Raw genomic sequence first — 26,897 nt, forward strand, 5'->3', positions numbered from 1 at the left:
AAGCATCCATTCAGACCCAACAAATAAATAATGATGTTGAATTGTCGTTATCCTTTGGAGCACTTATTCAACGACAAAAATTTAATAGTGGGACTCGACTCGGAAAATTTCAGAGCAATCCCTCAGCCACATCAACCATCCAATACTATGGCCCAAATATGTGATAATGTTGCAACTTTCCTTTGGATAGCCTCCGGGTCCACGGACACTGGATTAATTGGCAATAATTCCCGTGATATTGTTGCAATGCCTAATAATGCAAGTGAACAACATACTCATCTGGTTTCGGAGAATTCAGTGACTGAGTTATGCTGATGTTGATGGGACAGCAATGAGTACTAATCACTTCTCAGTCACCGATTCTGAACAGCAGCATATGATGAAGCATAATGCATGTGAAGAAAAATACTCTTCCGATTTTGGAGATTATGACAAACGACATTTCTATTAGCGTAGTCAGATTATGAACGGCAACATGTGACAGTACAATGCAATGAAAGAAAATCAAAAACTTCTGGTTTCAAAAAATATGACAAATCTTGCTGCTGCTGGAGGAGTAATAAATGTTAATCAGTCGTCAACCAATAATTCTGAACAGCACTGCTCTGGTTATCATGTTGTGGAGAACTCGCAGGTGATGGAACATTTCAATCATATGACAGAAAAGTTTGCCTATAGTGATGATACCTGGCGTCTGATGCTCAAAGATTCTTCTCAGCTTGACTTCAGTAGAATCACAGAGGTCATTGGAAATGATTCTATTTCATTGTAGTTTGTGACACCTTCAAATGTTCATCACCATCAATGCTTTGCCTCGCATTGGACAGATGATATAAAGGTCCTGCAGGTCTATAAAGCTGTATATGCAAATGTAGTCCCTTGACCTGCATTCCAATGTGGTTAATATGCAATCAGCCCATGTATAAGCCCAAAAGTTGGTTCGCATAGCTTTGTGCAGCCACACACAGAGTCCATTTAGCACTGTGCAGCCATATATGAAGTTCACTCTTATATAGGCCCACGCAGAAGGGGCGAGTTCAAGCTGACGGTTGGATTGGATATAGGTATAAGACTAGCTAGATACAGGTATTATTAATAATAAATATTTATCATAACTATTGTTGTTAGGCATTAAATACCACGCGTCAACTGTTAGTTGTTGTGATCAATAATATCATTGTTTATCAACGAAAATAATACTACTATCATTACTTTGATTTATTTTATTTATTTTTAATTACTTAAAAAGTACTGACTACATATGCACTATACAGTTTTTGGCCATCTGCCTATTGCAGCCGCCTTTTAAAACACCAATAGGTTGGATTCAGAGGCTGGTACGAGAGGAAATGTAAAGATATTGATCAAGTTAGATGCACTAAGAGTATAAAAGGATATTAATGAAAGATAGGGAATTTAAAAAAGACAAGGCTGTTATTTTCAAATACTGTTTCTACTAAAGAAATATTTATCAAGCACAATTTGTGAGGTGTTACGATTCTGGTGATGTAAGTCCCAAACCTAAAAGTGGAGGTAGCTTAGAAAAGGATGTGAGAGTGTAAGGCATTAGAGCCAAATGAAATACCAATTGACGTTCGAAAAATCATGAGATATTGGGCTACTGTGGCTTACCAACTTATTTAAGAAGTTTTAAACAACCAAGAATGAATTAAATGATTGAAATAGAAATATTGCAATACTTTGTATAATAATGAGGCAAAAAATTATTATAGTTATCAATGTAGTGAAGATAAATTTCAGAGAACTAATTTGGACATATGCATAAAAGATCAACAACTGAGGTTATCTTCTAACTCATGCAACTAATAGAAAAATATTAAAAAAGGCAATAAGCTATATACAATTTTTATTACTGAAATTATAGTGGATCAAAAAAGGTAATTTGATAGGTTTATGCAGGACAAGGTTAGCCAAACCATCTCAAACCAAAAAGTTTGGGCCGTACCGAACTAAACTTGTCAACAACCAAGATGGTTCGACCCTTAATAAACCCCCGACCCTCCCAAAACCCCATGGTCCCAATCACCGCTCGTCTCTCCCTCTCCCTCTCCCTCTCCTGTCACCGCCTTCTCTGGCGACGGTTCGTCCAACGAAGAACGGGAGGAGACAAAGAAAAAGGCATGGCGATAACGAGCCTCACAGTTACATCCTCCTCCAAGTTCTCCGTCACCCAAGGCATCCTCTGCTACCAGATTCATGCTCCCTAGGCCACGATCTTGACTATCAAGCATTGACTGAGGCCAATGATGCTAGTGATGCATGGGATCTGCGTGGTGCCAGCATCGGCCTTATCATCACCTACGACCTCCAGATCTACCTTGAGTCACTTATATGCAATCAAATGGGGCGGATCTTACCCTTGCCACCATCATTAGTCCCGCTCCCACGGTCGTTGGTGACCATCATGGGCAAGATCACCGCCTATCTAGGCTCTTTAAGGCAATGGGTGCAACGTCGAAGGCCAGAAAAGTGAGGCTCATAAGATCTCTTTCTTGTGCAATGACAATAGATCCCTCTCCCTCCCCTCTCCTTCTCTCTCCCCCTCCCTCCTCTCTCTTCCTCTCCTCGCTCTCCCCCTCCTTATTTTGTATGCCTCAGAATGGTATGATACAAACGGGTATCATACCAAACCGGTCACTAGCTAGTATAAGCCCCGATACTGGTTCGGCAGACCTTGATGTAAGATATACATAAGTAGTACATTCAGATCATTGAAGACATGCATTCTAGAGCATGAAATATGCTTTAACAATTATTATGATATAACAAGTGTATTTTCAGTCACAATAGGCTTGGACTAAGGATCAGTCCATGCTCATCTCTACAATACGAATTATGCATGAAATTGCAAATTATGTTCAAGATGTACTATGGTATGTGTTAATTATGAAGTTTCCAACAGACCAAGGAAAAGTGAAGCACCAAGGTCTTTTCAAGCCTAGGTGCAAAGTACAAAGCATGGCACACACTTCAATGAAATAAGAAGCAAAATGATCTTGTATATACACATACAAAATTTTGTGTCTGCACATATAAATATGTGTACTTATATATGTGAATTACATGCACATGCACACACATATATGTAGATACATATGGTTGTGTGTGTACATACATATATGCATATTATTACCTTCATTCTAATGGAAATTTCTTTTAGAGGTGTTCAGGCAGATATGCACCATTGGCAGATAATTCAACAATCACGAACAGATAGATGCTATCAGCATTCTTAGAGTATAGGCGTCAATCGATGTTTGGAACAACATGACAAAAGCTTGATTAAGCAAAGAAAGAATTAAAAGCTAATCTCGAGTTTGGGAAATTATTTAAGTGAGAAGCAATTTGACTCTCTTGCAATGAAAAATATATTGATTATTACAAATTTGAAATTGATTACTGCTTTCAGCATGATTCGTAATTAAAGAAATGGACTAAAATTTGAGAATTTGTGAGCAAACCAATTTAATAGGATTATATATTCTGTAAACATTTTCCTAACCTAGTACAAAAGTTGACCATCTATGCAACCTTTTACAAGATAGTAGCATATAAAAGCAAATAATACAAGCATTTTTAGTTTGTGCTATATATGTTTGTGTAGTTTAGTTTTTTAAAGAAAAACAAACAAAAAAATGAGGCAGCTCGAGTTAGAATTAATATGAGTACCTCAATAGATCATATCAAGCACCCCAAACGTTAGGATAGAATGATCAAAACTTGCTGAGGTTGCTGAACCAAAGTTAATTAACCAACAGCAAGACTCAGAATAACTTGATAGATCAGAATGTGGGAAAATAGAGAAGATCCAAATTGACACAGATAATATCCTTGTGTAATAGATACCACATAAGGCGACAGTAACAAAAAAAAGGTTCAAAATAGTGCTGGGTGGTAAAGAAAAACCAAAAAAAATGACAAAAAGCTGAATAATAGAGTGTGTAACCTTCATAATTATCAACAGATTCATAGCCAAAAGCAAAGACAGGAAACAAGGTTTGTTGGTTATAGTTATAACAATTACTATAATATGAGCAGCAGACAAAAGTTGGACCATGATTATGTACATTCATTCTAAAGCTTGCTATTTCTATGATCGTTATTATTGGAATTTAAATATTGCATGAACTTCAGAATTTTTAAACAAAATACCAGCCATGTATGTTACTGTATGTGTCTGCAAACAGCATGTAGGTTCTGTTGTTCCCTGATAGCCACATACTGCAGCCACCTTTTAAAATTTAAACACTTAACAAGTATCCAAAGAAATGTTTCTTTCTGAAGAATTTCAATAGAAGAGCGTCTCAAAAACTAATTATAAAGAATTGGCGATAGATGACCTCAAAATATGATAGTACTTGGGTTAGACTTGAACGTGCAATAAATTTCATACTAACTGCTTTCAAATAAGAAGGAACATGAATGTTACTGTCAGCGTTGCCTTTGATAGTCTACATTCTTTGCCCAAATTTTAAGTTTATGTTCATCATTCACAGAAAAACCTTACAATATGCACATAATCTGGCAATACTAAACTGCATTTGGACTGAGCAAACATTGTGATGAAACCCATTAAAAGGGTGCATGCAAAACAGCCCATCTGGATCACAAACTAAAGATGTTCAATCACAACTTGGCATGCCTAGCAGCATTTCATGTTAATGCCTTGACATATTGTGTTTTTGGACACATCCAAATGACCAAATATTGTAACCATGAGGGAAATACAAGTCCATATTCAAATGTAAAATGCATTTAACCATGAATAACATTTCAGCAGGTTCTCATATAGAAGAAATAAAAAGATAATAGTAGAAAATGATTCAAGGAATCATTTATTTTTTGATACTTAAACTTACAGCACAATGTTGGAGTTAGAGATTGGATCAACCAGTCCCCTGACTTGATTCACAAATTAGTAGAAACATTAGAGAAGTACGTAGAGAGAACTTGATTCCAAAATATTACTCGAAACTTCAGAGAAGTATATAGAGAGAATCTTGCTTATAATTAGACTAAGGGCTTTTTGCAAATATACAGAATTGTGTGAATACCCTCACAAAGTTGCTTCTTGCATACATACCCTTACAAAATATTTTTTCCATATATACTCTCAACATCACAGTCTTGTCGACGATGTTAATTAAAATGGTTATTTGTACTAAAAATTAATTAGAATTGTGAATTAACCCTTTTTACCCCTCTAATAGGTAACAAGTCCAACCTGTCTCGTTTCACATGCATACCTTCCTAAATATATGTATGCGAATACACCTGCAAAGTTGCTATTGACATTTGTACCCTTATAAAATACTTTCTTGTGTGTATATACCCATGACATCACAATTCTATCCACGACATTAGTTAAAATGGACATTCAGAAGATATACAAAGGTATACTTAGGAAAATGTAATCTCTTTCTGAAATAATATACTTTAGAATAAGTTTTATCGCGATGAGTATATAAATTTTCAACCTTTAAGGTGCATCTGCATCGTAGACGACCATTCTTTTTCTACATATTTTGTTATTTTTTATGACAAATCAGTATGGATGCATCTTCTATTTAAACTTCTCCAAATTGCAATCACACAGATGACAAATTTCACAAAAACAAATAGTTCCAAAGTTGGAGTCTGGAAATATGAACTCCACTTATATGCCTAGGAGCATGTGGATTAGTATTGTAATACATCAGTCTATACAATATTGTACTAGTAAGAACTTAAGTTAATCTATTTCATATATGACCTTCAAGATATTTATTTTATATTGTCTCAATCAAAGGTGTCATACATCATGCATAAGAATATATTCATATGACCTTCAAGATATTTATTTATATTGTATCAAGTCAACAGTGGCATATGTATCATGCATCACAATATACATTTTAAGTTTGATTTCCCAGTTCATAGCTGCAGTTTTATGCAGAATTCTTGGCTTTTGATTGCATACACCTCCATTTATTTGGGGAATCTGCAGGCCGTGGAAGCTACTGGAAGCTACTGTATTTAGTCTATTCTGATAATTCTTTCATTTTCTTTGCAGGATTTGAAAATATTCAATCCTGTGATTTAAAATGGTGACCTGAACTGCGCTCATGAAGAGATTGATATATTTAATCCTGTGGTAAGGAATTCATTGGTTCATCAACCTTGACTTCTAACTTTGATAGTGGTTCTATCTTCTATTCTGTTAATTTTTTCATGAAAATCTATAGAATGCTTATTTTGCAGCTATATACCTAATCTAACCTGTTGACTTATAGGCCATGATAGCAGTACTATATGCCTTCTAAAAGTTTCATGGCACATCAACTCATAAGCACCAATAATGTTATTTAACCTTATTTTGTCAATGGTAGTTGCCTTTTTTCTCATGCAATTTTGCCACTTAATTGCTAATAGGTAGGAAATAACAATTGCTTTGTGCCTTCTTCTCACACAATTTTGTCATTCAAGATAATTTGTTAGTTGATATAGAGTTGAATTCCATTCACAGTAATTTTTTTGCTAATTGCAGATTTGATCACATGTTCTGCTAGAGTGCTGGAGATTTTTTCATACTCAATAAGCTCAAGTTTTCAATATTCGGGTTGTAACCACATCATCATTTTGGGGTTGCAATCATGTCATCGTTTTGGGCTGTAATCATACATCTGTGGCCTTGTGGATCAAATGAAAGATAAATCTTGTAATTGTGGAAGGTATTTTTAATTTGTCCTTTTGGATACTATAGATTTTGTATATTGATCAACATTAACAGGCTTTTGTGAACCTCTCTAGCTCTATAATCAGATTTAAAATGTGTTGGTTATGTTTATACCCACTTCTGGATAAGTTTCTTTATATGCAGGTTATGAATTAGTCCTATTCTTGATGAGTTATAACGGGTTTTGCTTTATATAAAGTATCGTTGATGGATTTATACAATATATGTCATGGAAAGTTATTGGTACAATTGCAGGTAGATGTGTTTTTTTATAACCATAATTTAAAAGATCTGATTATGTTTTGGCATTAATTTCTTTATATGCAGGTACTTGTGTCTGTTTACATCCAAAATTATGAATGATATTGTATCTAAGTTCATGATTAGACCTGATATGGTTGAGGTCAACTATTTTCTGCTTATGATCCAGTCCAGACATGCAGGTGTCACCTAAAAGATCCAACATTCCAGGAATAAAACAGAGTCGGGTTAGAAGAATAAGATTGAATCAAGCAAGTATGTCTGATTCTAAGGTTGGACGCTAAGATTTAATGCCGATTACAATTACATAAAACTATTAATCCATATAATTGATTGTAAAAATAATATCATACATGAAGGAAACTGATGGAAGATAAGATCCACAACTAAGAAGAACTAGACTAGAGTACAACCAATTCAATCACAATAGAAAGGGATTTTAACCAGTATACTCTTTATAAATATTTGAAATTGCATATATACCCTTACAAATTCATTATTTTTGTGTATACGCTTCCAAATTATTTTTTTTTGTACGTCTATATCCTCGAAAGTTTACTATTTGCTTTTATAACCTTATAAAGTATTTTTTCTGTGTGTATACGTATTAAGGGTATTTCAGTCATATCAATTTTAAACAGCTCGTTTCCTCAAGCATTAGATGGCATAGGTAGACATGCAAAGAAAAAAATTATAAGGGTATATATGCAAAAAAAAGTAATTTATAATGGTATATATGCAAATAGCAATTTTACAAGGGTATTTACAAATTCCATATATTGAGGAGGGTATACATGCGAAAATCCCTTAACTAACTCTAGCATAATATGACTTGCATTCCTGAGATAATAAGCACAATCCAGTGGTAACAGAACTAAGAGCATGTGGACATTATGAAGACATGATAAGCAAAGTTGATATCCGCATGTAAAATAATGTGTTTTCATATGAGGATACAGAGAAGGATACAGTTGTAGAAATTATTCCTGATGCCTGAATAACTTAATACTGCACAGATATGACAAGCCAAAACTTCAAAATAAATATGAGAACAAACAATGTTTATACTTTATAGAACAAAGAAAGAACTATAGAATTGAATGCCTTAAAGGGTATAGGTACTTACATCACACGGAAGGAATAACTTTACTTCTTACGATGACTTTGGTTATGCCTTCTTGTAGAACGGTCATGTCTTCCTTTATCATGATACTGATCATGATTTCTTGGACTGGATTCTGATCTGAGATAATTGCTGCCTACAAAGACATCACCGTAGGTGGCACCATACTCATCATATGAGCTAGAAGGATCATACCTGTCCCCAAATGCATCTTGGGTCACTGATTCTGACCTATGACTCTCATAAGTTCTAGTTCTTTCTTTATTTTTATTGTCTGATATATAGTCATATTCTTTCTTCAAATGTTTAGAAGTTAATGTTGATCGACTGATATGCTCTTTTGACCTTGAAGAATAACTAGTATCATTCCTGTCTGCTATATCACCTCGGTCCCTATGGTATTCATTTCGATCAAGCAATTGAGCATAATTTCTGTGGCTTGAGGGGCTTCTAGATCCGTATTTCTTTTCTCTTTTATGCTTGCTTCCTTCATGATCCTCCCAATGTCCATAGTGTTCATATTTTGGTTTCTGGTGAATTTTTTGCAGATCATGGCTCATGTTTGATTTTTCACTTGTAGAAACATCCAAATGTAGCGACTTCTCTTTTCTTGTATCAGATACACTGCACCCACTGCCTTGTAATCCATTAATATTTGCAGTTACATCACTCTGAGAATGGCATTCGTGTGCGGAAACTGCAGCTCCTGGGGAAACTTTTACATTGCATTCAATCCCTCCTGCCTGTTTGATTTCCTCCATGTACTCATCAATTATGTCCCTCAATACCTTAAAGAACATAACAACCATATAAACCTCAAAAATTGAACTGTATGAAAAGTGAAACCGCAGCAGATAAGCAGAGGTTTACGTTGTTGTTGGGCTAGACGACATGCATGCTTATGTGTGCACAGCAAATGTGAGGCACAGAAAGAGAAGGTAAATCCTATCTATGGGATTGAGTTCAAATCTTAACAGTGGAAAAGTTAGATGGCAGACATTAAATGGATAACCTAACTATTAAATGCCTAAAAACCATATATAAAATTTTGAGCAGGCTTCATACATTTGCATCAGATGAGCACAAACTGGATAGCATCTCTGGTGCTAATTAGAATTATGGCGAACCATATAAACTGAGAACTTATACTATTGAATATGAACTAAAAATTTTGAATAATATATACCAAAATTTAACAATATGGTTAATTCTAAACCACTAAAATCATTTAACCTAACCATTTAAAAATTTTCATTTTGTGATAACTAGATGCACAGCTGTGTGGCTTCTTAATTTCACACAGCACTACATTCACTATGGTTCAAATTCTGTCAATAAAATGTAGCTCAAATAAATCCAAAATTTATTTGGAGTGTGCAACAAAATCTGATAACTTGCACCTCTTTTGGAGCTCGCTTCACTTTCTTGCCACGGTATGACATTCTTCTCCGCTTATAATCCCTTTCCTCAGCTAATAGCTCTTCTCTTGTCTTGGCTCTGCCCCCATCCTTGAAAATATTGATGTAAAAACAAAAGAGAAAAAGGTTACGAACTGAATTATTACCACATTGTCAAAGATCAATCCTATACACTAGCCAAAAAGTTAAAGTGTAACCGCATAAATAGAAAAATAAATGACAAGTATCATATATATTGAAATAATGCCACTGATAAAAAGAATTAAATTAACCAAGCACATATAATGATGCATGGCATTTGGCTTCACCATAACATGAAACAAGCAAATTTTCTGTGCATTACAGATTCACTCTCCAGTCATAACTGTATTAATATTTACACTTTACCACTGTGTTCTTATATTATCTTGCTGAAGAGCAAGTTATAAAATTTCTTCCACATACACACAGTTCAAACTGCAGATTACGGCATAAAGTCGCATAGAATTCTAATTGAAGCCTTTCCTTAGCATAATCTTCCTAGAATGATATGCACATAGGTATATGCATATAGCAAGAATATATGTGTGTATGCGCATGTTCATAAAATCACGAACAGATGTTATATTCATATTGCTATATTTATATAATCTATGTTCATTATAACACATGTCATAATCATATATGTTACGTTCTTGGAATCATGTGCATGCACATAAAATGTTATACTCATACAATCACTTACACTTTACCACTGTGTTCTTATATTATCTTGCTGAAGAGCAAGTTATAAAATTTCTTCCACATACAAACAGTTCAAACTGCAGATTACGGCATAAAGTCGCATAGAATTCTAAATTGAAGCCTTTCCTTAGCATAATCTTCCTAGAATGATATGCATATAGCAAGAATATATGTGTGTATGCGCGTGTTCATAAAATCACGAACAGATGTTATATTCATATTGCTATATTTATATAATCTATATTCATTATAACACATGTCATAATCATATATGCTACGTTCTTGGAATCATGTGCATGCACATAAAATGTTATGCTCATACAATCACACCAATGCATATATTTAATACATGCATGGGTATGGAATCACAAATGCACATGCGCATTATACACAAAAATGCACAAAACAGACAACAGAGAACAACACACAAATGTACTACAAAATGAATAAATGAAGAAATGCACCTAACAAGGTTTTAAATCCTGGTATCATGATCTGGATCAGTCTAGGGCCAGATAGGGACGGTACTGCTTTTGACGGTTTATCATGATGATTCACTAGGATGCCAATTTTTTATTTTTTTATTTTACATTTTTATTTTTTATACTTTTGTTGTTTGAACGTTTAGAAGTTTTTAGAACTTGTATGTTTTATTTAAGGATTAGGGTAGGTACTTTCAGCCCATAATAGGGTTAATGCCATCCATACCCATAGTCTGATGCCAACACTAATGCTTTAAAAGTAAAAAAATAAAAAATAACAATAAATATAAATGATGCACCACTTATCAATCATATCATGAAAGTTTAATTTTTGAAAAATCAAACATATTTTAAAATATTTTCTACATATAATCAATTATTTAATAAAATTCATGAAGTAATGGAATTAATTTAGATAATTAGTAAAAAGCATGGTATCTCAAAAAAATAGATCCAAATTATCTGCACTAGTTCCAAGTTTTTAGAATTTAATTTAATTTTTATTATTAAATAATTTTAAAAAGAAAAATTATTGAAATTTTGAAAAATAACATTGGTTAAGAATTTTATTGACGCCCTCCATGGCTACTACACGTGGTTTGTTGTACCAAACCGTACAATCCAATTCAGGGAGTATCAAATCGTACGAATAGGTACGGAGACTTCATATATCCCCCACACCTAGATATGTACCATGCCAACATTCGGTACGGGGGTGCATAGGTTGAGTATCGATAGGGGTCGAGTGTCAATATGAGACCTACTACCCAGACTTTAAACCTTGGCATGGCGTTCCAGTCAGCTTAATTTTTTTTTAATTCACACCAATTTTGGCAATAGATTCAGATGCTCTTAAACACACCTAAAATTGATCAATATCCTGCAGCAATATGGTATAGTGCAAACATGCTGCCAGTTTTTCCCTAAATTTGTTTTCTTTCATTTTCAATAATCATTTTATTTAATAAAACTACAATACAAATCCAAAAACAAAAGCACGTAGCATTGAAGGCAGATACCTGCTTACAAGATACCAAATAAATGGAGAAACTGTTATATGTATACCCTAGAAGCCAATCTAACTGACACATTATTAATTCTGGAACATAATTTTGTACTTGACTTTATTATTATTGAATAATAAAAAGGCATCTTTTTCATTCATATTGTTTATGTGTCTGTGAATCGTTTAAGAAATTAATAAGATAATGATGCATATTTTCAAAAGTTGAGAATTTGAGCCATGTATCATGGGTGATTAATTTCTAAATGCTCCTGATCGATAGATCATCGCGAGGATGGTGATCGATCCGATGAGATCAGTGCACGCATTGCTTTCCTTATGGATAGACGAGACTCGAGTCCACAGTGTAGGGACACTGAAGTGATAGTGCAGCTGCTTGTTAGAGAACAAGGGTACTGAGCGTGACCAAGACAAGAAGTCACTTGGATGTCTATCCACTCGTCAGTGACTTGCTTGATGTTGCAGTAGTGTGACTGATCCTTTGACCTGCGGTACTTCGGCTACTCACAGTGAGGTTATTGTAATTTAACTGCATGTATACATGGTTTCTAAATATACGGGCCCTTGTAGTGTAAATTGGCTGCAGTAGGTTCACTGTAGGAGTAGGGTATGCACCTACATAGAATCTATCGATTTTGATAGATAAGGAATGATCCTATATGATTTATAAGACTGAGTTCGTAAGACCTCGGCCGGAGCAGTACGTACAGTGGAAAAAGAGTTTTCCACTCTCGAACTTAAGTCGAATAAATCCTGACATATGACAGACGATGCGGTTTGATGAGTTGTCCATGACCTCCGTCCTGTAGGGATCCACGATAGAAGGACTGTATCATACGATAACTGCACCTAGATGTTCATCATTCCATTCTGCTGGGTGGCTACCACATGCTGCTAGGTGTCGCTGGTGGATGATGAGACTCACAGGGACTATCTCGATGGTCGATGATTCCTGATGAGTTGAGTTGGAATTATTCCAACCCATTGAAAGGAGTTTTCAATGATATTGTGATAGAGATCGCAATACATCTCACTACCAGACAGAATAGAACCTATGGGATCACACACATTAGAAGTATTGACCGATCCGATGGTTGAATTGTGATTATGAATCACGAATAATCAATTTCATTGATAATGAGTTGAAGAAGGAATAATGGGATTTGATTAATTGGACTTAAACACGAATCCTACTTGGAGTAGGATTTCTAGAGTTCTAATTAGATTAGGATTGTGAGTCCTACTTAGAGTAGGATTCCTAGAGTCCTAATTGAATTAGGATTTCGAATTCGAATCAGAGTCCTACTTAAAGTAGAATTCCTAGAGTCCTAATTTGATTAGGACTATGGATTCAAATTAGAGTCCTAATTGGATTAGGACTAAAATTGAATAAGTCCTAATTGGATTAGAATTTCTTAAATCCTAATTAATTATTAATCTAATGAATTAACATGACTCCTAATTGGATTAGGATTGAAGAGTTCAATTGAGTCATGATTCATTTAAGTTCTAATTGGATTAGAACTTGCATAGATTAGAACCCAAATTGGTTCACACTTGGTTGAAGCCTAATTAGATTAGGACTAGACCATATGAGGGCCACCTAATCGCCCCTCTTTTTCTCCTTGGTGCGGCAAAACAAAGAGGGGCCGGCGCCCCTCTTGGGAATTAGTCAGGAGCTCCTTTAAAGGAATCAAAGGGGCAACACCTAGGGCATTGGAAATCCTCTCCCTTGTGTCGTACGCCCCTCCTTCCTCTTGGTCTTCAGCCGCCATCAGCAAGGAGAAAAGAAGAGGCGGCGTGCACCTCCTCTTGACCTTCTTCCTTGGTTCCAGCGCAGGGAAAGGAGAAAGGCTGCAAGTAGCCTTTGGTTCCTCTTCCAGATCCCTCCTTCCTCTTCATCCTTCCTAAGGAAATCAAGGGTTGATTCAAAGGAAGGATTTCAGCCATCAAGAGTTGTCTCTGCAAGGGATCTAGCACCCCGGGAAGACAAGAAAGCTTTGATCGGTCCTCTGCTTCGTATGGATACCCGTAGAGGCCGGACGCGTGTGCAGCTTCAAGCGAACCTTCATCCAAAACCACGAACATCAATTTGCGGTGATCATCTACCCGCACAAGGTGAAGATCTGATCTTCCTAATGGTTTAAAAGTTTTTAATCCTAATCTATCTACGAACGACGGTTTTTTGAAATACGTTCATGCAATGAACGTCGATCCCGCGCATGCCCCTTCCGCTGCACTTCTAATCTGATTTTTCTGCAGCATGGACGGGTTCCCAATAGTGGTGTCAGAGCCTAGGTTGTATAGATTAAGATTAGGACTAATCGTTAAAGGCATATTAGATCTGAAAATTTAAAGATTATGCTTGCTGATTTTTCTGCATACAGAATTTTCAGGTTGCTGATTTTTCTACATGCTAAATTTGATATGCGTAGATTAATGATTATATTGTGTTGTTAATGTGATTACAAATATTAAGAATCATATCAAATGTAATCAGCAACTCATGAGATGACATAATCAGTTAAATTTCAGATCTGAAAATTATATTTATGCATGTGATGCATATGGTGATGATCATGGATGACCCTTTGTGATTGTGCTGAAATGTTCTGCGATGTTCTGTGATGTTATGTGATGACATGTAATTTAGTTTTTCATATGCCTGCGTGCATCTTAAGTTCATGTAATAGAGACCTGCGTGTCTCAAGAAAAGGGGTTGTAATTATTCTTTTATTTTTGAATTTTATCTGGGATGCAATCAGTGATGTATGTTGCACGTCGATGGTTGATCGATGCATGCCCTCTACAAGCAAGCGTTGCGCGGATCGAGATCAAAGATTGATCGAAAATGGATCAAGGAATTGATCACAATTAGACCTAAGGGATCAAAATCAAGTCAAGAGTTAAAGACGATATAACCAATTGACGTGCATGTGCTTACTATGACCCATCTTGGATCCATGATCATCACCAGTTAAATTTATTTTGTTATATATGCCTGGATGTTTATGTTTATGCCTATGCATAGCGGGTAGATGGATATGTGCATGAGATGTAGATAATCAATCGAAAAGGACCTAAACCAAAACCTCCTCAATCAGTTGAGAGTAAACCTGATGCAGCACTGTCTCGTGAGAGGGGTAGGAGAAAGGAGGAGAGAGGACTGGAGAGGAAAGAGGAGGAAGAAGGACAGAGAGGGGAGAAGAGAGAAAAATAGACGGAAAGCAAATTTGTTCAACATTCATTAACCTGTCAAGAAATGCATAGACCCAATATATAGGGTTACGAAATACGAAAAGGTCCCTCCAAATAAACTAATCCCACAAAAGCCATAACATAACAATATATACATAAACCCAGTCAACATAAAGTAAACTAACATCAACTCAGTCCAGCCATAACGAGAGTGGCTGGACCCTCCTCCTGCGACGACCGTAGACCCGCGTCACTGGCGGTCCGATACTGGTGTCCGCACCAACTCCCCCCGGGTCAGAAGAAGTCGACCTCGACGAATGTGGAATAGTGCAGCTCTGGTAATACTCCAAAAGGTCGGGATCAATGCGCTGAAGCTCCTCTCGTGTGATCCAAGTCGAATCGGACTCTGGGCGGCCACACCAACGAACTAAAAAACGCTGAATGCTAGCAGCACTGGATAAAATAGTTTGCTCATCTAAAATGGCATCAATAAGTTCTTTCTGTGCTGGTGGGAGAGGCAAAGGAAGGGAAGATGGTATGGACTCAGGGATATGGGAAGTAGCGGGCTCAAGATGGGACGCAACAAAAGAGTCATCTGGGATGGATAGTGGACCCTTGTAAGCAACCAAATCTTCAATATTAAAAGTGGAGCTGATACCATAATCTGAGGGGGAGGTCAAGAACATAGGCATTCGTCCCCACCCGGTGCAATATCCAAAATGGTCCCGCACTACGAGCCTGCAGTTTCTTAACGGTCCCCTGCGAGAACCACTCTGGTCGAATACGTACCATAACATAGTCCCCAGGGTGGAATATTTTGTCCCGTCTATGAGAATCAGCTTGCAGTTTATATTAAGAATTACTAGCATGTATGCGCTTTTGGATTTCCTCATGTAACTCATGAATATGTTGTGCAAATGCGTGTGCAGACTCAGAAATCCTAACATGGGGTGACATGGATAAAAGATCTAAAGGTTTTCGAGCTTTGTAACCATGTACGACCTCAAATGGACTCATGCCAATGGACCGATTGACTGAATTATTATATGCGAACTGTGCGACAGGAAGAACTGAATCCCAGTTACGAATATGTTCACCCACAAGGCACCGTAAAAGATTACCTAGACTTCGGTTTACCACTTCTGTTTGGTCGTCAGTTTGCGGATGGTAAGCATTGAAAAATTTAAGTTTCGTACCAACCGAGTGCCACAAAGTTTTCCAAAAATAACTCATGAAACGTACATCCCGGTCAGACACGATGGTGTGGGGAAGGCCATAAAGTTTAACAATCTCAGCAAAGAAGCGTTTGGCCACTTTGGAAGCATCCGAGGTTTTGGAACACGGAATGAAGTGGGCCATTTTGGAGAAACGATCCACTATGACAAGAATAGAATCATGTTGTCGGACGGTACGGGGAAGACCAAGCACAAAGTCCAAACTAATGTCATGCCAAGGACGATCAGGTATCGGTAAGGGGGTGTAGAGACCAGTGTTTGTTTCTGGTGTTTGGCTAGTTGGCACGTTCGACATTGGCTAGTGATTTTAGCAACGTCCCGTTTTAGGCTAGGCCAGAAGAATTGACGTTCAGCCTCTTCAATGGTCTTATCTCGCCCAGAGTGTCCGGAAAGGCCACCGGCATGTACTTCCCACACCAAAAATTCTCTTACTGATGTCCGTGGGATATAGAGCTTTGCTGCTTTAAACAAATAACCATCCTAAAGATAAAATCCATCAATTGAGGGTTCATGTCCATCAGCAATGGTTTTGTAGAGTTCTGCAAAATCGGGGCAAGTGGAGTAGTCATCTCTGAGTCTTTCGAAGCCAGTAACATGTATGGACATGGTCGAGAGTAGGGTCACTCGCTGGCTCAGTGCATCAGCAGCAGTATTGGAGGCACCCGATGTGTGTTTGAGAACGAAAGTATATTCCTGAAGGAACTCAACCCATTTGGCATGCCTAGAATTCAACTTCTTTTGGGAGTTAAGGTAGCGAAGAGCTTCATGATCGGAGTAAAGTATGAATTCATTGGGTAGCAAGTAGTGGCGCCAATACCGGAGAGCCTGGACTACAGAATAAAATTCCTTATCATAGGTAGAGTATTTTTACTTAGCCTCGTTTAACTTCTCACTAAAGTATGCTATGGGATGGCGTTCTTGACTGAGCACCCCACCGATGCCAAGGCCAGATGCATCACACTCCACTTCAAACGCCTTACTAAAGTCTGGCAAACGCATAACTGGCGCCTCTGTCATCCGCTTCTTGACATCGTGGAATGCGTTAGCAGCAGCGCTAGTCCAATGAAAGTCGCCCCTTTTTAGGCAATCAGAGATTGGGGACATTAGTGTGCTAAACCCCTTAATGAAACGACGGTAAAAAGTAGCCAGCCCATGAAAGCTGCGAACCTCAGTGATGGTTTTTGGTTCAGGCCACTCGACTATCGCAGTGATTTTATCAGGATCAGCGGACAAACCTTCTGAGGAGACAATGTAACCTAAGAAATTGACAGAAGAAGTAAAGAACGAACATTTCTTAAGGTTTGCATATAGTTTGGCATTCCGCAGGGTTGTACATACCAGTCGTACATGATCGAGATGTTGCTCCTTTGATTGGTTGTAGATAAGGATGTCATCAAAATATACGACTAAAAATTTGCCCATGAAAGGTCGTAGTACTTGGCTCATCACTCGCATAAAAATACTAGGGGCATTTGAGTGTCCAAAAGGCATGACCAACCACTTATACAGGCCAGCTTTTGTTTTAAAAGTCGTTTTCCATTCATCACCGGGACGGATCCGGATTTGATGATACCCACTTTTTAAATCAATTTTGGAGAAAATAGTGGCGCCTGCCATCATATCCAACATATCATCGAGCCGAGGGATGGGAAAACGGGATTTGACTGTAATTCGGTTAATGGCCCGACTGTCGATACACATCCTCCACATGCCATCTTTCTTTGGAGTTAGGAGTGCAGGTACGGCACACGGAGTTAAACTTTCACGAATGAACCCCTTTCGGATGAGCTCGTTAATTTGCTGTTGCAGCTCAGCATGTTCAGAAGGATTCATTCGATAGTGGGGTAGGTTAGGTAGGGTAGCTCCCGGAACTAGATCAATAGCGTGCTGTATGTCACGCAAGGGCGGCAGGTGATCCGGAAGTTCTTCAAGGAAAATTTTCGAAAACTCCTCAAGGATGAGTTTACCATCTGCTGGTAGCTTGCTTGGTGGAATCAGTTGGTTTTCGAGAACAAGTAAAGCGTACACTACAGAATCACTAGAGATGTCCCGTTCAAATTTGGATGGACTCGGAATATGGAGTTCTTTGCTCTTGGTCTCACTGATCTTCTTGCCCTCGTCAAGTGTCCTAGACCGTAGGGGATTAAGTTTAATTCTCTTGCCCTCAAATATGAAGGAACAAGAATTAGAACGACCAAAGATGGTGACATCAAGGTCGAACAACCAAGGTCTTCCCAATATTAGGTGACCTACGTCCATCGGAATTACATCACACCAGATGGTGTCTTTATACGAAAGGATTTGAATTGGGACGAGACACCGTTCTTTAATTTGAATAGAAGATGTGTCAATCCAGGAGACCTCGTAAGGTTGGGTCTGAGGAACGGGAGTCAAACCTAAGCGAGAGACAATATTTGATGATATTGCATTAATGCAGCTCCCGCTATCAATAATAACTTTACAGTCCTTATCTCCGCACTTAAGATAAGTGTGGAAGATCGAAGTACGCCTCCAGTCAGCCTGTTCCTTGGGTTGGGCGAGAGCCCAACGTACTACATTCATAATAGATTGAATTGATTCGGTCACAATCGATGGAGTTGTGGTTCGGATGCATCCTAAAGTGTCGGTACGTTCTTCGTGGTCATCCTCGACATCATGGATGTCGTCTAAATTTGGTTCATAGATTTGTTCTTCTAATTCATCGTTATGATCCTCTTATTGTTGTGCTGCAACGACAAGAGAAGTGTTCGCACATTGGGAAGCGACATGACCAAAACCCTGGCATTTAAAGCATTGGATTTGGGAACTTGCCTTCGGGGCTTCGCCAAGAATGCCCTTGCCCTTAGTGTCCCGGTTAGAGGTAGGGTTGGAGGAAACAGGTCTAGAAGGCGTGGGCCCAAGCGGATGTCGAGATCCTGAAGGGGAAACGCTGGTGGGTGGTCCGCGAAGGTCAAAACGTCGAGCAAATGTAGACCTGGCTATCTGCTCATAGTTCTGGGCGAATGTATAGGCATGGTCGAGGGTGGATATTTTCCGAAGGATGAGTTCCTTCCTAAGCTCATCATTAAGACCTCTTCAAAACCTGCTTAGGACCATCCGTTCATTTTCTTCCACATTACAACGCATCATAAATTCGTCAAATTGGGCGATGTAATCACTAACGGACCGATTACCTTGTCGCAAAGTATTCCACCGATCGAGAAGATCATCTTGGTAGCTAAAAGGCAGATACTTTTCTTTCAGTTTTTCTTTCATCTCTACCCAATCGATAATCGCAGGTTGATGTCTCCTAGCTAGCAAATGTTCGGTGCTTTGCCAGAAAAGTTTGGCGCGACCAACTAACTTCATCCTAGAGAACCGGACCTTCTTGTCCTCAGACAAATTATACCACTTAAAGAAGTGGTCCATTTCATGCAACCAGTTTGAAAAGACTTTTGGGTCTAAGCGACCATCAAAGGTAGGGGCTTCAACACGAATGCCCTTCAACACATCGTCCTCATGGTCACGAGGCTGCCTAGGTTCCACATTAAAGCGATGAACCCCGGTCAGCATGAGGGATGGTGCCCGATCCTCTAGAGCATGGGTATGCATGATGACGTCCTGGTAAGGGTACAGTGGTCAAAATTTCCCTGTCGGAACAGAGCCGTGGGGTTCCATGTTCATCGAAGTCGAGATCGGGGAAGTGGGCTGCCGCATCTTCTTTGGATTCTATGAGCCTATGTAGGGAGGATTCAACCGACTCTAGGCGGGCATGGGTATGAGTGGATATAGTGGTCAAGTCTTCCACAGCTTTCAATAGGGCTTCGATGCGGTCGTCCACAGTAGACTGGGAGTTAGAATGTGATAGGACACGACCACTACGAAGGTGCATATGAAGAGTAGACTTAATTATATGCTATCCTATCATAGGACGACAATAATGATGTGAAGTTGACCTAATGCATGCAAAGTCAATTAAAATGCAAGGTGGATGCTCAATATAACACAGACTATGCTCGAACAGAGAAATACTCTAAACTGGGAACTAGAAAGGGACGCAAGTCAACAAGTATCCACAGTCAAGTAGAGTAGGGGTCCAGTGGATGATCAGGTGTCACGAAACCTTGTAGGCCCCAACGATAACTAGCTCTACAATTAATAATAAGAGGGTTGTCACAAAGATTACTGTATGTTGCGTGGAGGTGTGTGAGAGCGTGTGTTTGGATATTCAGAGTATACCACCAAGCACAAAACAACTATTTGATGCCAAAATGAAAGCAAACAAAATATCCAGGAAAGGGCAAACCTGATCTGGTGGAAGATGATGATTCAAGTGCGGCAAACCGGCTCACTAATCGGCGCAATTATGACCTACTGGGCTGTGGTTCAAAGAAAGGAGGGGAAAAGATGCAAGCTGCAATGGCTCTGCAGTGATGTGGGCAGGCCTGTGGGTGTGGACAAAGTCGGGTCAGGGGCGCACGTGGGCCGAAGTCCAAGGAAGGAGAGGACTGTCGGGCTTGTGGGCCTGTGTGAATCGGGTGCGGGCCTGATAAAACGATGGCCTGTGAATAGAAGTGAAGTGGGGAGGTGAAGTAGGGGAAATGGAGCGATTGATATTGGGGATCGAGAGGTGGAATGGGGGTTGAGAAGAAGCGAGGCAACCGAGGGGACAGCGCATACGGCAGAGCAAGGTGGTGGGTTGTGCCCAAGTGCAGCGGAAGAATCGAATAAACGGTGGCGGTTGCCGGTGGCGGTTCTTCAACGGCGGAAAGGTAGTCGTGAAGCTTGGGCGAAGGCGGTGGTGGATGGACAGCCGGATGTCGACTGGCCGTGAAGTGGTAGAAGATGCTCAGGAGGGTTCAGGACTCTCCGATCCTCCCGTCAGTGAGGTGATAAAGGGTGGAAAAAGGTAGTGGAAGGTCGGGAAGAAAGGAGGAAGAAGAGATGGGGAAAAAAAAAGGCGTTCGTGGTGAGAGGCGACGGAAGCGGCGAGAGGCTGCGAAAGTGTGGGTGCGGTGGTAAGAGCGGTGACAGCGGGGCGGTGCGGGCGTGGCAGCGATGCTCGACGGCGGCGGTGGTGGCAGAACCCAAGATCTAGGGTTCTTCGTCGGGACGATAGGTACACTTTTTTTTTGAACAGCACATGCAAGTCACGTGCTTTCGCCTGAGGTTGTCACGTGTGGAAGTCACGTGCGGACTCACATGAGGGTCATGTGACCCTCTTTTTTTTTTTTTCTTTTTTTTTATATCCCGGAATGGATCCAGGTTACTGACCGAGGGTTAACAGGTTTGGAGCTTACCCGTTTACCAACTTGAAACTCTCCAACAGTTTCAAGTGAGCGTGCCGAGATTTACGCCCACGGTTGCTGGCGGTTCCGACGGCCGATCATGCCGAAGTTCACGCCAGCAGTGCGGGTGGATCTCAGTGGCCAGTGGTGATGGCCGGCGACCGGTCACCTGCTCCGGCACAGGGTCTCTTCTCACTAGTAATGTCTTCCCGTCTCTCTTCGTGTGCGCGGTGGCCGGCGGGCGCTTCGGCGGGTCCGAGGACAGAGCCGAAAGAAGGGCGGCGATGCTCCTCTTCTTTTTGGCAACGGGAGTCACTCGTGGTCCGTCAGCACGCTCCGACGTCCGGGGTCGGGGTACCGCGTAGATTTCGTGTGCCCACCGGAATCCTGGGATCCGGCGGTGCTCTGCCATGCACCGGCATGGTGCTCTGTGGGAAGGAGAAGTGGCCGGAGAATGGAAGTGGAGGACCAGCCGCAGAGGCTTCTGCTTTGTTTTTTTTTGTCTGGTGCGAGATCCGAGAGAGAGGGAGGAGGCAGCAGAAGGTGTTTATTTTATCTGAAACCGAAAGAAGAAGAGAACAGTAGGAACAGTGGAAGAGACAGAAGAGGGACCGAGGCTTTAGCAACAGTGGCAAACCTGCCTAAGCTCTGATACCAAAACTGATGCAGCACTGTCTCGTGAGAGGGGTGGGAGAAAGGAGGAGGAGAGAGGACTGGAGAGGAAAGAGGAGGAAGGACAGAGAGGGAAGAAGAAGAAAAATAGACGGAAAGCAAATTTATTCAACATTCATTAACCTGTCAAGAAATGCAGACCCTATATATAGGGTTACGAAATACGAAAAGGTCCCTCCTAATAAACTAATCCCACAAAAGCCATAACATAACAATATATACATAAACCCAGTCAACATAAAATAAACTAACATCAACTCAGTCCAGCCATAACGAGAGTGGCTAGACCCTCCTCCTGCGACGACCGTAGACCTGCGTCAGTGGCGGTCCGATACTGGTGTCCGAACCAGAACCAACATGAGCGAGTCATATTAGATTAATTGATCTAATTGGTGTCTAGGAAAGCATGAAAGGTGGTTACTTAATTAGGACCTTACTCTCTGAGTAAGGGGAGCCTCCCACCTGCTTACCTGGCCAATTGTTCGATTACCTCTTATGAAGAGCTCAAGTTGCAAACACTAAGACCTGATTAACAATATTAAGTCAATAGGTCTTCCACTTAGTAGAGCTGCTAAGGTCTTTCCGGTGTTGATTTGTCTCGGCTGGACACAGTGGGCAAGTTGCATCGGGGGCTGGACCTCTCTATAGACATGAGATGTTGTAGGGTAAAGGTGGGTTGGGCACCAATAACTGTTAGGTGAGGACCCAATGACGACTTTATTCTACGGTTATACGGTGGGTCTGACTTAACTAAGAATGGGACCAATAACTGTTAGGTGAGGTCTTCATGACTTAGAGACCAAGTAGCACTGCAATATGCTTGAGAAGCATTGTACAAGAGTTGTACTCATCCATTATGTGTCACCAATAACTGTTAGGTGAGGTGGCATGTAAATCGGTGGGACCGCAGTACCCACTAGAAATCTAGTCGCGTAGGGATTTCATTTCTCCACCAGGGAGTGTGAGGGATTCGAAAAATAGTGGGAGTACATTTGTTCTAAAAGACCTTAGAACAATTAGGATCAAGTACAAAAGTTAACTAGAATCTTTACTCTCTAGATCACAATGTCGGCTTCAAACCCTTTGACCCGTATCTTAGACCAACCGACTGACCGGAACCAATTACAAGGACTGGCTTAGAAACCTCAAAATCGTTCTGAATTGAAGAAATAGGCTATGTACTCGAAAGATATCCCCATATTACTAGCACGTCCTACTATGATCAGCGTGAAACGCATCAAAAGTGGACGGATGATGACATTAGGTCAAGTGCTATATCATGGCATCCATGTCAATGAACTCCAATGCCAGCATGAAATATGAAGACTGCTAGGGATATTATCACACCTGCAAGAGTTGTATGGTGAGCAGAGTCGCACAGCTCGTTTTGAAGTGTCCAAAGGCTCTTCAAGGCAAAGATGCGCGAGGGGCAGTCTGTCCATGATCACGGTCTGACTATGATCAAGGACCTAGAGGAGCTTGAGAAGCTCGGTATGACATGCACAAGGAATTGCAAGTAGATTGATCCTACAGTCCTTCCTGATTCATTTGGTCAGTTTATAGTAAACTACCACATGAATAAGATTGAATGCACTAAGACTGAACTGTTAAATATGTTGGTAACTGCTGAGGGAGCCTTGAAAGGTTCAAGGGGCAATGTCCTTGCTGCTGAGTTGACTTCTGGTTCCAAGAGAAAGTCTACTTGGAAGAAAGAAGCCTGCGAAGAAGCAGAAAAAGACAAGAAGCCAAAGAAGGAAGTTCAAAAGAAAAACTAAGACAAAGGAAAATGTTTCCACTGCAATGTCGACGGCCACTGGAAAGAATGTCCTTCATACCTCGAGAGCCTGAAGAACAAAAAGACACACCTTCAGAAGGTATGACTTGCTCATAATTGAAACTAATCTAACGGTTTCTTCTACTTCTAGTTGGGTTATAGATTCTGGTTCTAGTGCTCATTTGTGCACTACTATGCAGGGTCTAAAGGAAAGTAGAAGGCTGGCGGAAGGTGCGTAACCCTTCGGGTTGGCAACGGGGCAAAAGTTGCTGCTGTGGCTGTGGGCACCTACTCTGCGACTACCGTCTGGTTTAGTTTATTGCTTAGAGACTGTTATTATGTACCTACTGTTAGCTAGAAATTTGATTTCTGTTTCATGTTAGCACAGGAAGGTCATGTTTTTACATTTGACAAAGACTGCTGTTCTATTTATTTCAGAAATAAAATAGTCGCACGTGGTTTTATGATTGACAGTCTCTATCATTTACATATGGATGTATCTGTGAATGTATCTAGCAAGAAGTGAGTGCCAAAGGATCCAAAAGATCCAGAGATGAGATAAACCAAAGTATTTGTGGCACCTCAGGCTTGGCCATATTGGAGAAGACAGAATGAACAAAATGGAAAAAGATGGGCTTCTCGGCTCATTGACTTCCGAGTCATATCCAGTTTGCGAGTCCTGTCTTCAAGAAAAAATGGCTAGATTACTCTTTGTGGACATGGGAGAGGACCACTGAAATACTTACCCTGTACATGACAGATGTGTGGCCCATTCGATGTGCTAGCCAGGGGACGTTATTCACTTCATTACCTTTACCGATGATTATTCACGGTATGGGTATGTGTATCTTATGAGACACAAATCTGAAGTCTTTTGAAAAGTTCAAAGAGTTCAAGAAATGAAGTAGAAAAACAAACTGAAAAACTCTTAAGGCTCTTCGATCAGATCGAGGAGAAACCTTAGTGGAATTCCGGGACTATCTCAAGAAAAATGGCATAGTCTCACAATGGACCTCCGGGTACACCTCAACTCAACGGGGTGTCAGAAGGAGGAATCGGACCTATTGGATATGGTCAGGTCCATGATGAGCTTCACTGATTTACCTATGTTTTTTGGGGAGATGCCTTACCGCATTTATTATTGAATAGAGTTCCTCTAAATCCGTTCCTACCACACCGTATGAGATATGGCATGGTAAGAAACCAAGTCTTGGTCATCTCAAGATTTGGGATGTCCGGCCCACGTCAAACGACTACAGGCGGACAAGCTAGAGGCTAGGACCATAAGTGCTCGTTTTATAGGATATCCTAAAGAGTCATTAGGATATAATTTTTACGTCTCAGAGGATCACAATGTGTTTGTGAGCCGACATGCCATCTTCTTGGAAAAACAGTTTATCCTTGATAGAGGCAGTGGGAGGAAAATTGAGCTTGAAGAGAAAGTCTCTGAAAAGCAACGAGTCATGGATCCTATAGAACCTTAGAGCCAGTACACGTACCTCCTCCACCTCGTATATCTAGTAGGGTCTCTCATCCTCCCGATAGATACTTAGGTATACTATAGAGGACACCAGAAAATGTTCCTCAGGGAGATAGGGAAATATAGGATCCCAAACCTACAACGAGGCGATATCTGATATCGATTCTGAAAATGGCTGGAAGCCATGAGTCAGATAGACTCCATGCATTCCAACCAAGTCTGGACTTAGTAGATCCACCAGAAGGTATTGTACCTATTGGATGTAAATGGATCTACAAAAGAAAATAGGTTCGGATGGAAAGGTAGAGACCTATAAAGCAAGGCTAGTGGCGAAAGGGTATAGTCAGCACGAAGGCATTGACTATCAGGAGACCTTTTCACCTGTAGCCATGCTAAAATCCATCGAACATTGCTTGCCATTGCAGCATTTCATGATTATGAAATTGGCAGATGGATGTGAAAACTGCTTTCCTGAATGGATATCTTGATGAAGATATCTATATGGAACAGCCTTTGGGTTTCACTTCCAGTGATGGAGATCACAAGGTCTGCAAGCTGCAAAGGTCCATCTATGGACTAAAGCAAGCATCTCGGAGTTGGAACACTCGTTTCATGATGCAATCAAAACGTTTGATTTCATCAAAAAAAGAGGAACCGTGTGTTTACAAAAGGTTAGTGGGAGTGTGTCGTATTTCTCGTACTTATACGTAGACGACATCCTCTGATAGGGAATGATATTCCGCTAACCTCGGTCAAGGTCTGGTTGTCAAAAGAATTCTCCATGAAAGACTTGGGGAAGCATCCTTATTTTGGGATAAAGGTCTATAGAGATAGATCTAAAGGATGCTTGGCCTATCACAGAAGATGTACATAGAGGAGTGCTGAAGAGGTTCAGCATGGAAAACTCCAAAGGGGTCTTTACCCCTTAGGCATGGATTCATCTCTCCAAAAGATGTGCCCCAACACATCTGAAGAGATTCAACGCATGAACAAGATCGTTATGCTTCGGCAATAGGAGCTCATGTATGCCATGCTATGTACACGACCTGATATAGCCCTTGCTGTGAGTGTCACTAGCAGATATCAGTCGAATCCAGGTGAAGAGCACTGGACAGCTGTGAAGAACATTCTTAAGTACTTGAGAAGAACTAAAGATTTGTTCTTGGTTTTTGGAGAAGCATCAGAGTTAAAGGTAGAAGAATGCACAAATTCAGATTTCATGACTGATATTGATGATAGAAAATCTACATCTGGATATGTGTTCTTGTGCAATGGTGGTATGGTAAATTGGAAGAGTTTCAAACAACCGATCATTGCTGATTCTACTATGGAAGCTGAATATATCGCTGCCTCTAAAACTGCAAAAAAGCCTTCTGGTTTAAGAAATTCATTGCAAAGTTGGATGTAATGTCATCAGATGCCATAACACTCTACTGCGATAATAATGGCGCCATAGCTCTTGCTAAGGAATCAAGGTCTCATCAGAAGTCCAAGCACATAGAGC

The 26,897-nt window shown here is 40.0% G+C and overlaps 1 protein-coding gene across 2 annotated transcripts in view; it reads right to left on the reverse strand.

Annotated features, from left to right (window-relative positions):
* Positions 1-377: 377 nt before the first annotated feature.
* Positions 378-26,897, reverse strand: part of LOC113463504 (U11/U12 small nuclear ribonucleoprotein 48 kDa protein) — a 47,175-nt gene continuing 20,655 nt past the window's right edge. Inside the window, exons 3-5 of one of the 2 annotated variants that reach the window (XM_039133903.1) lie at positions 9,521-9,628; positions 8,124-8,908; positions 378-884 (exon numbers count right to left, since the gene is read on the reverse strand). In XM_039133903.1, the coding sequence (XP_038989831.1) occupies positions 8,144-8,908; positions 9,521-9,628 (873 nt within the window). In that variant the 3' untranslated portion in view covers positions 378-884; positions 8,124-8,143. Of the gene's footprint in view, positions 8,006-8,123; positions 8,909-9,520; positions 9,629-26,897 lie in introns of both variants that reach the window. The other variant, XM_039133902.1, reaches the window with a different exon arrangement.

This window comes from Phoenix dactylifera, chromosome 14, assembly GCF_009389715.1.
Source record: "Phoenix dactylifera cultivar Barhee BC4 chromosome 14, palm_55x_up_171113_PBpolish2nd_filt_p, whole genome shotgun sequence".
Lineage (NCBI taxonomy): Eukaryota > Viridiplantae > Streptophyta > Magnoliopsida > Arecales > Arecaceae > Phoenix > Phoenix dactylifera.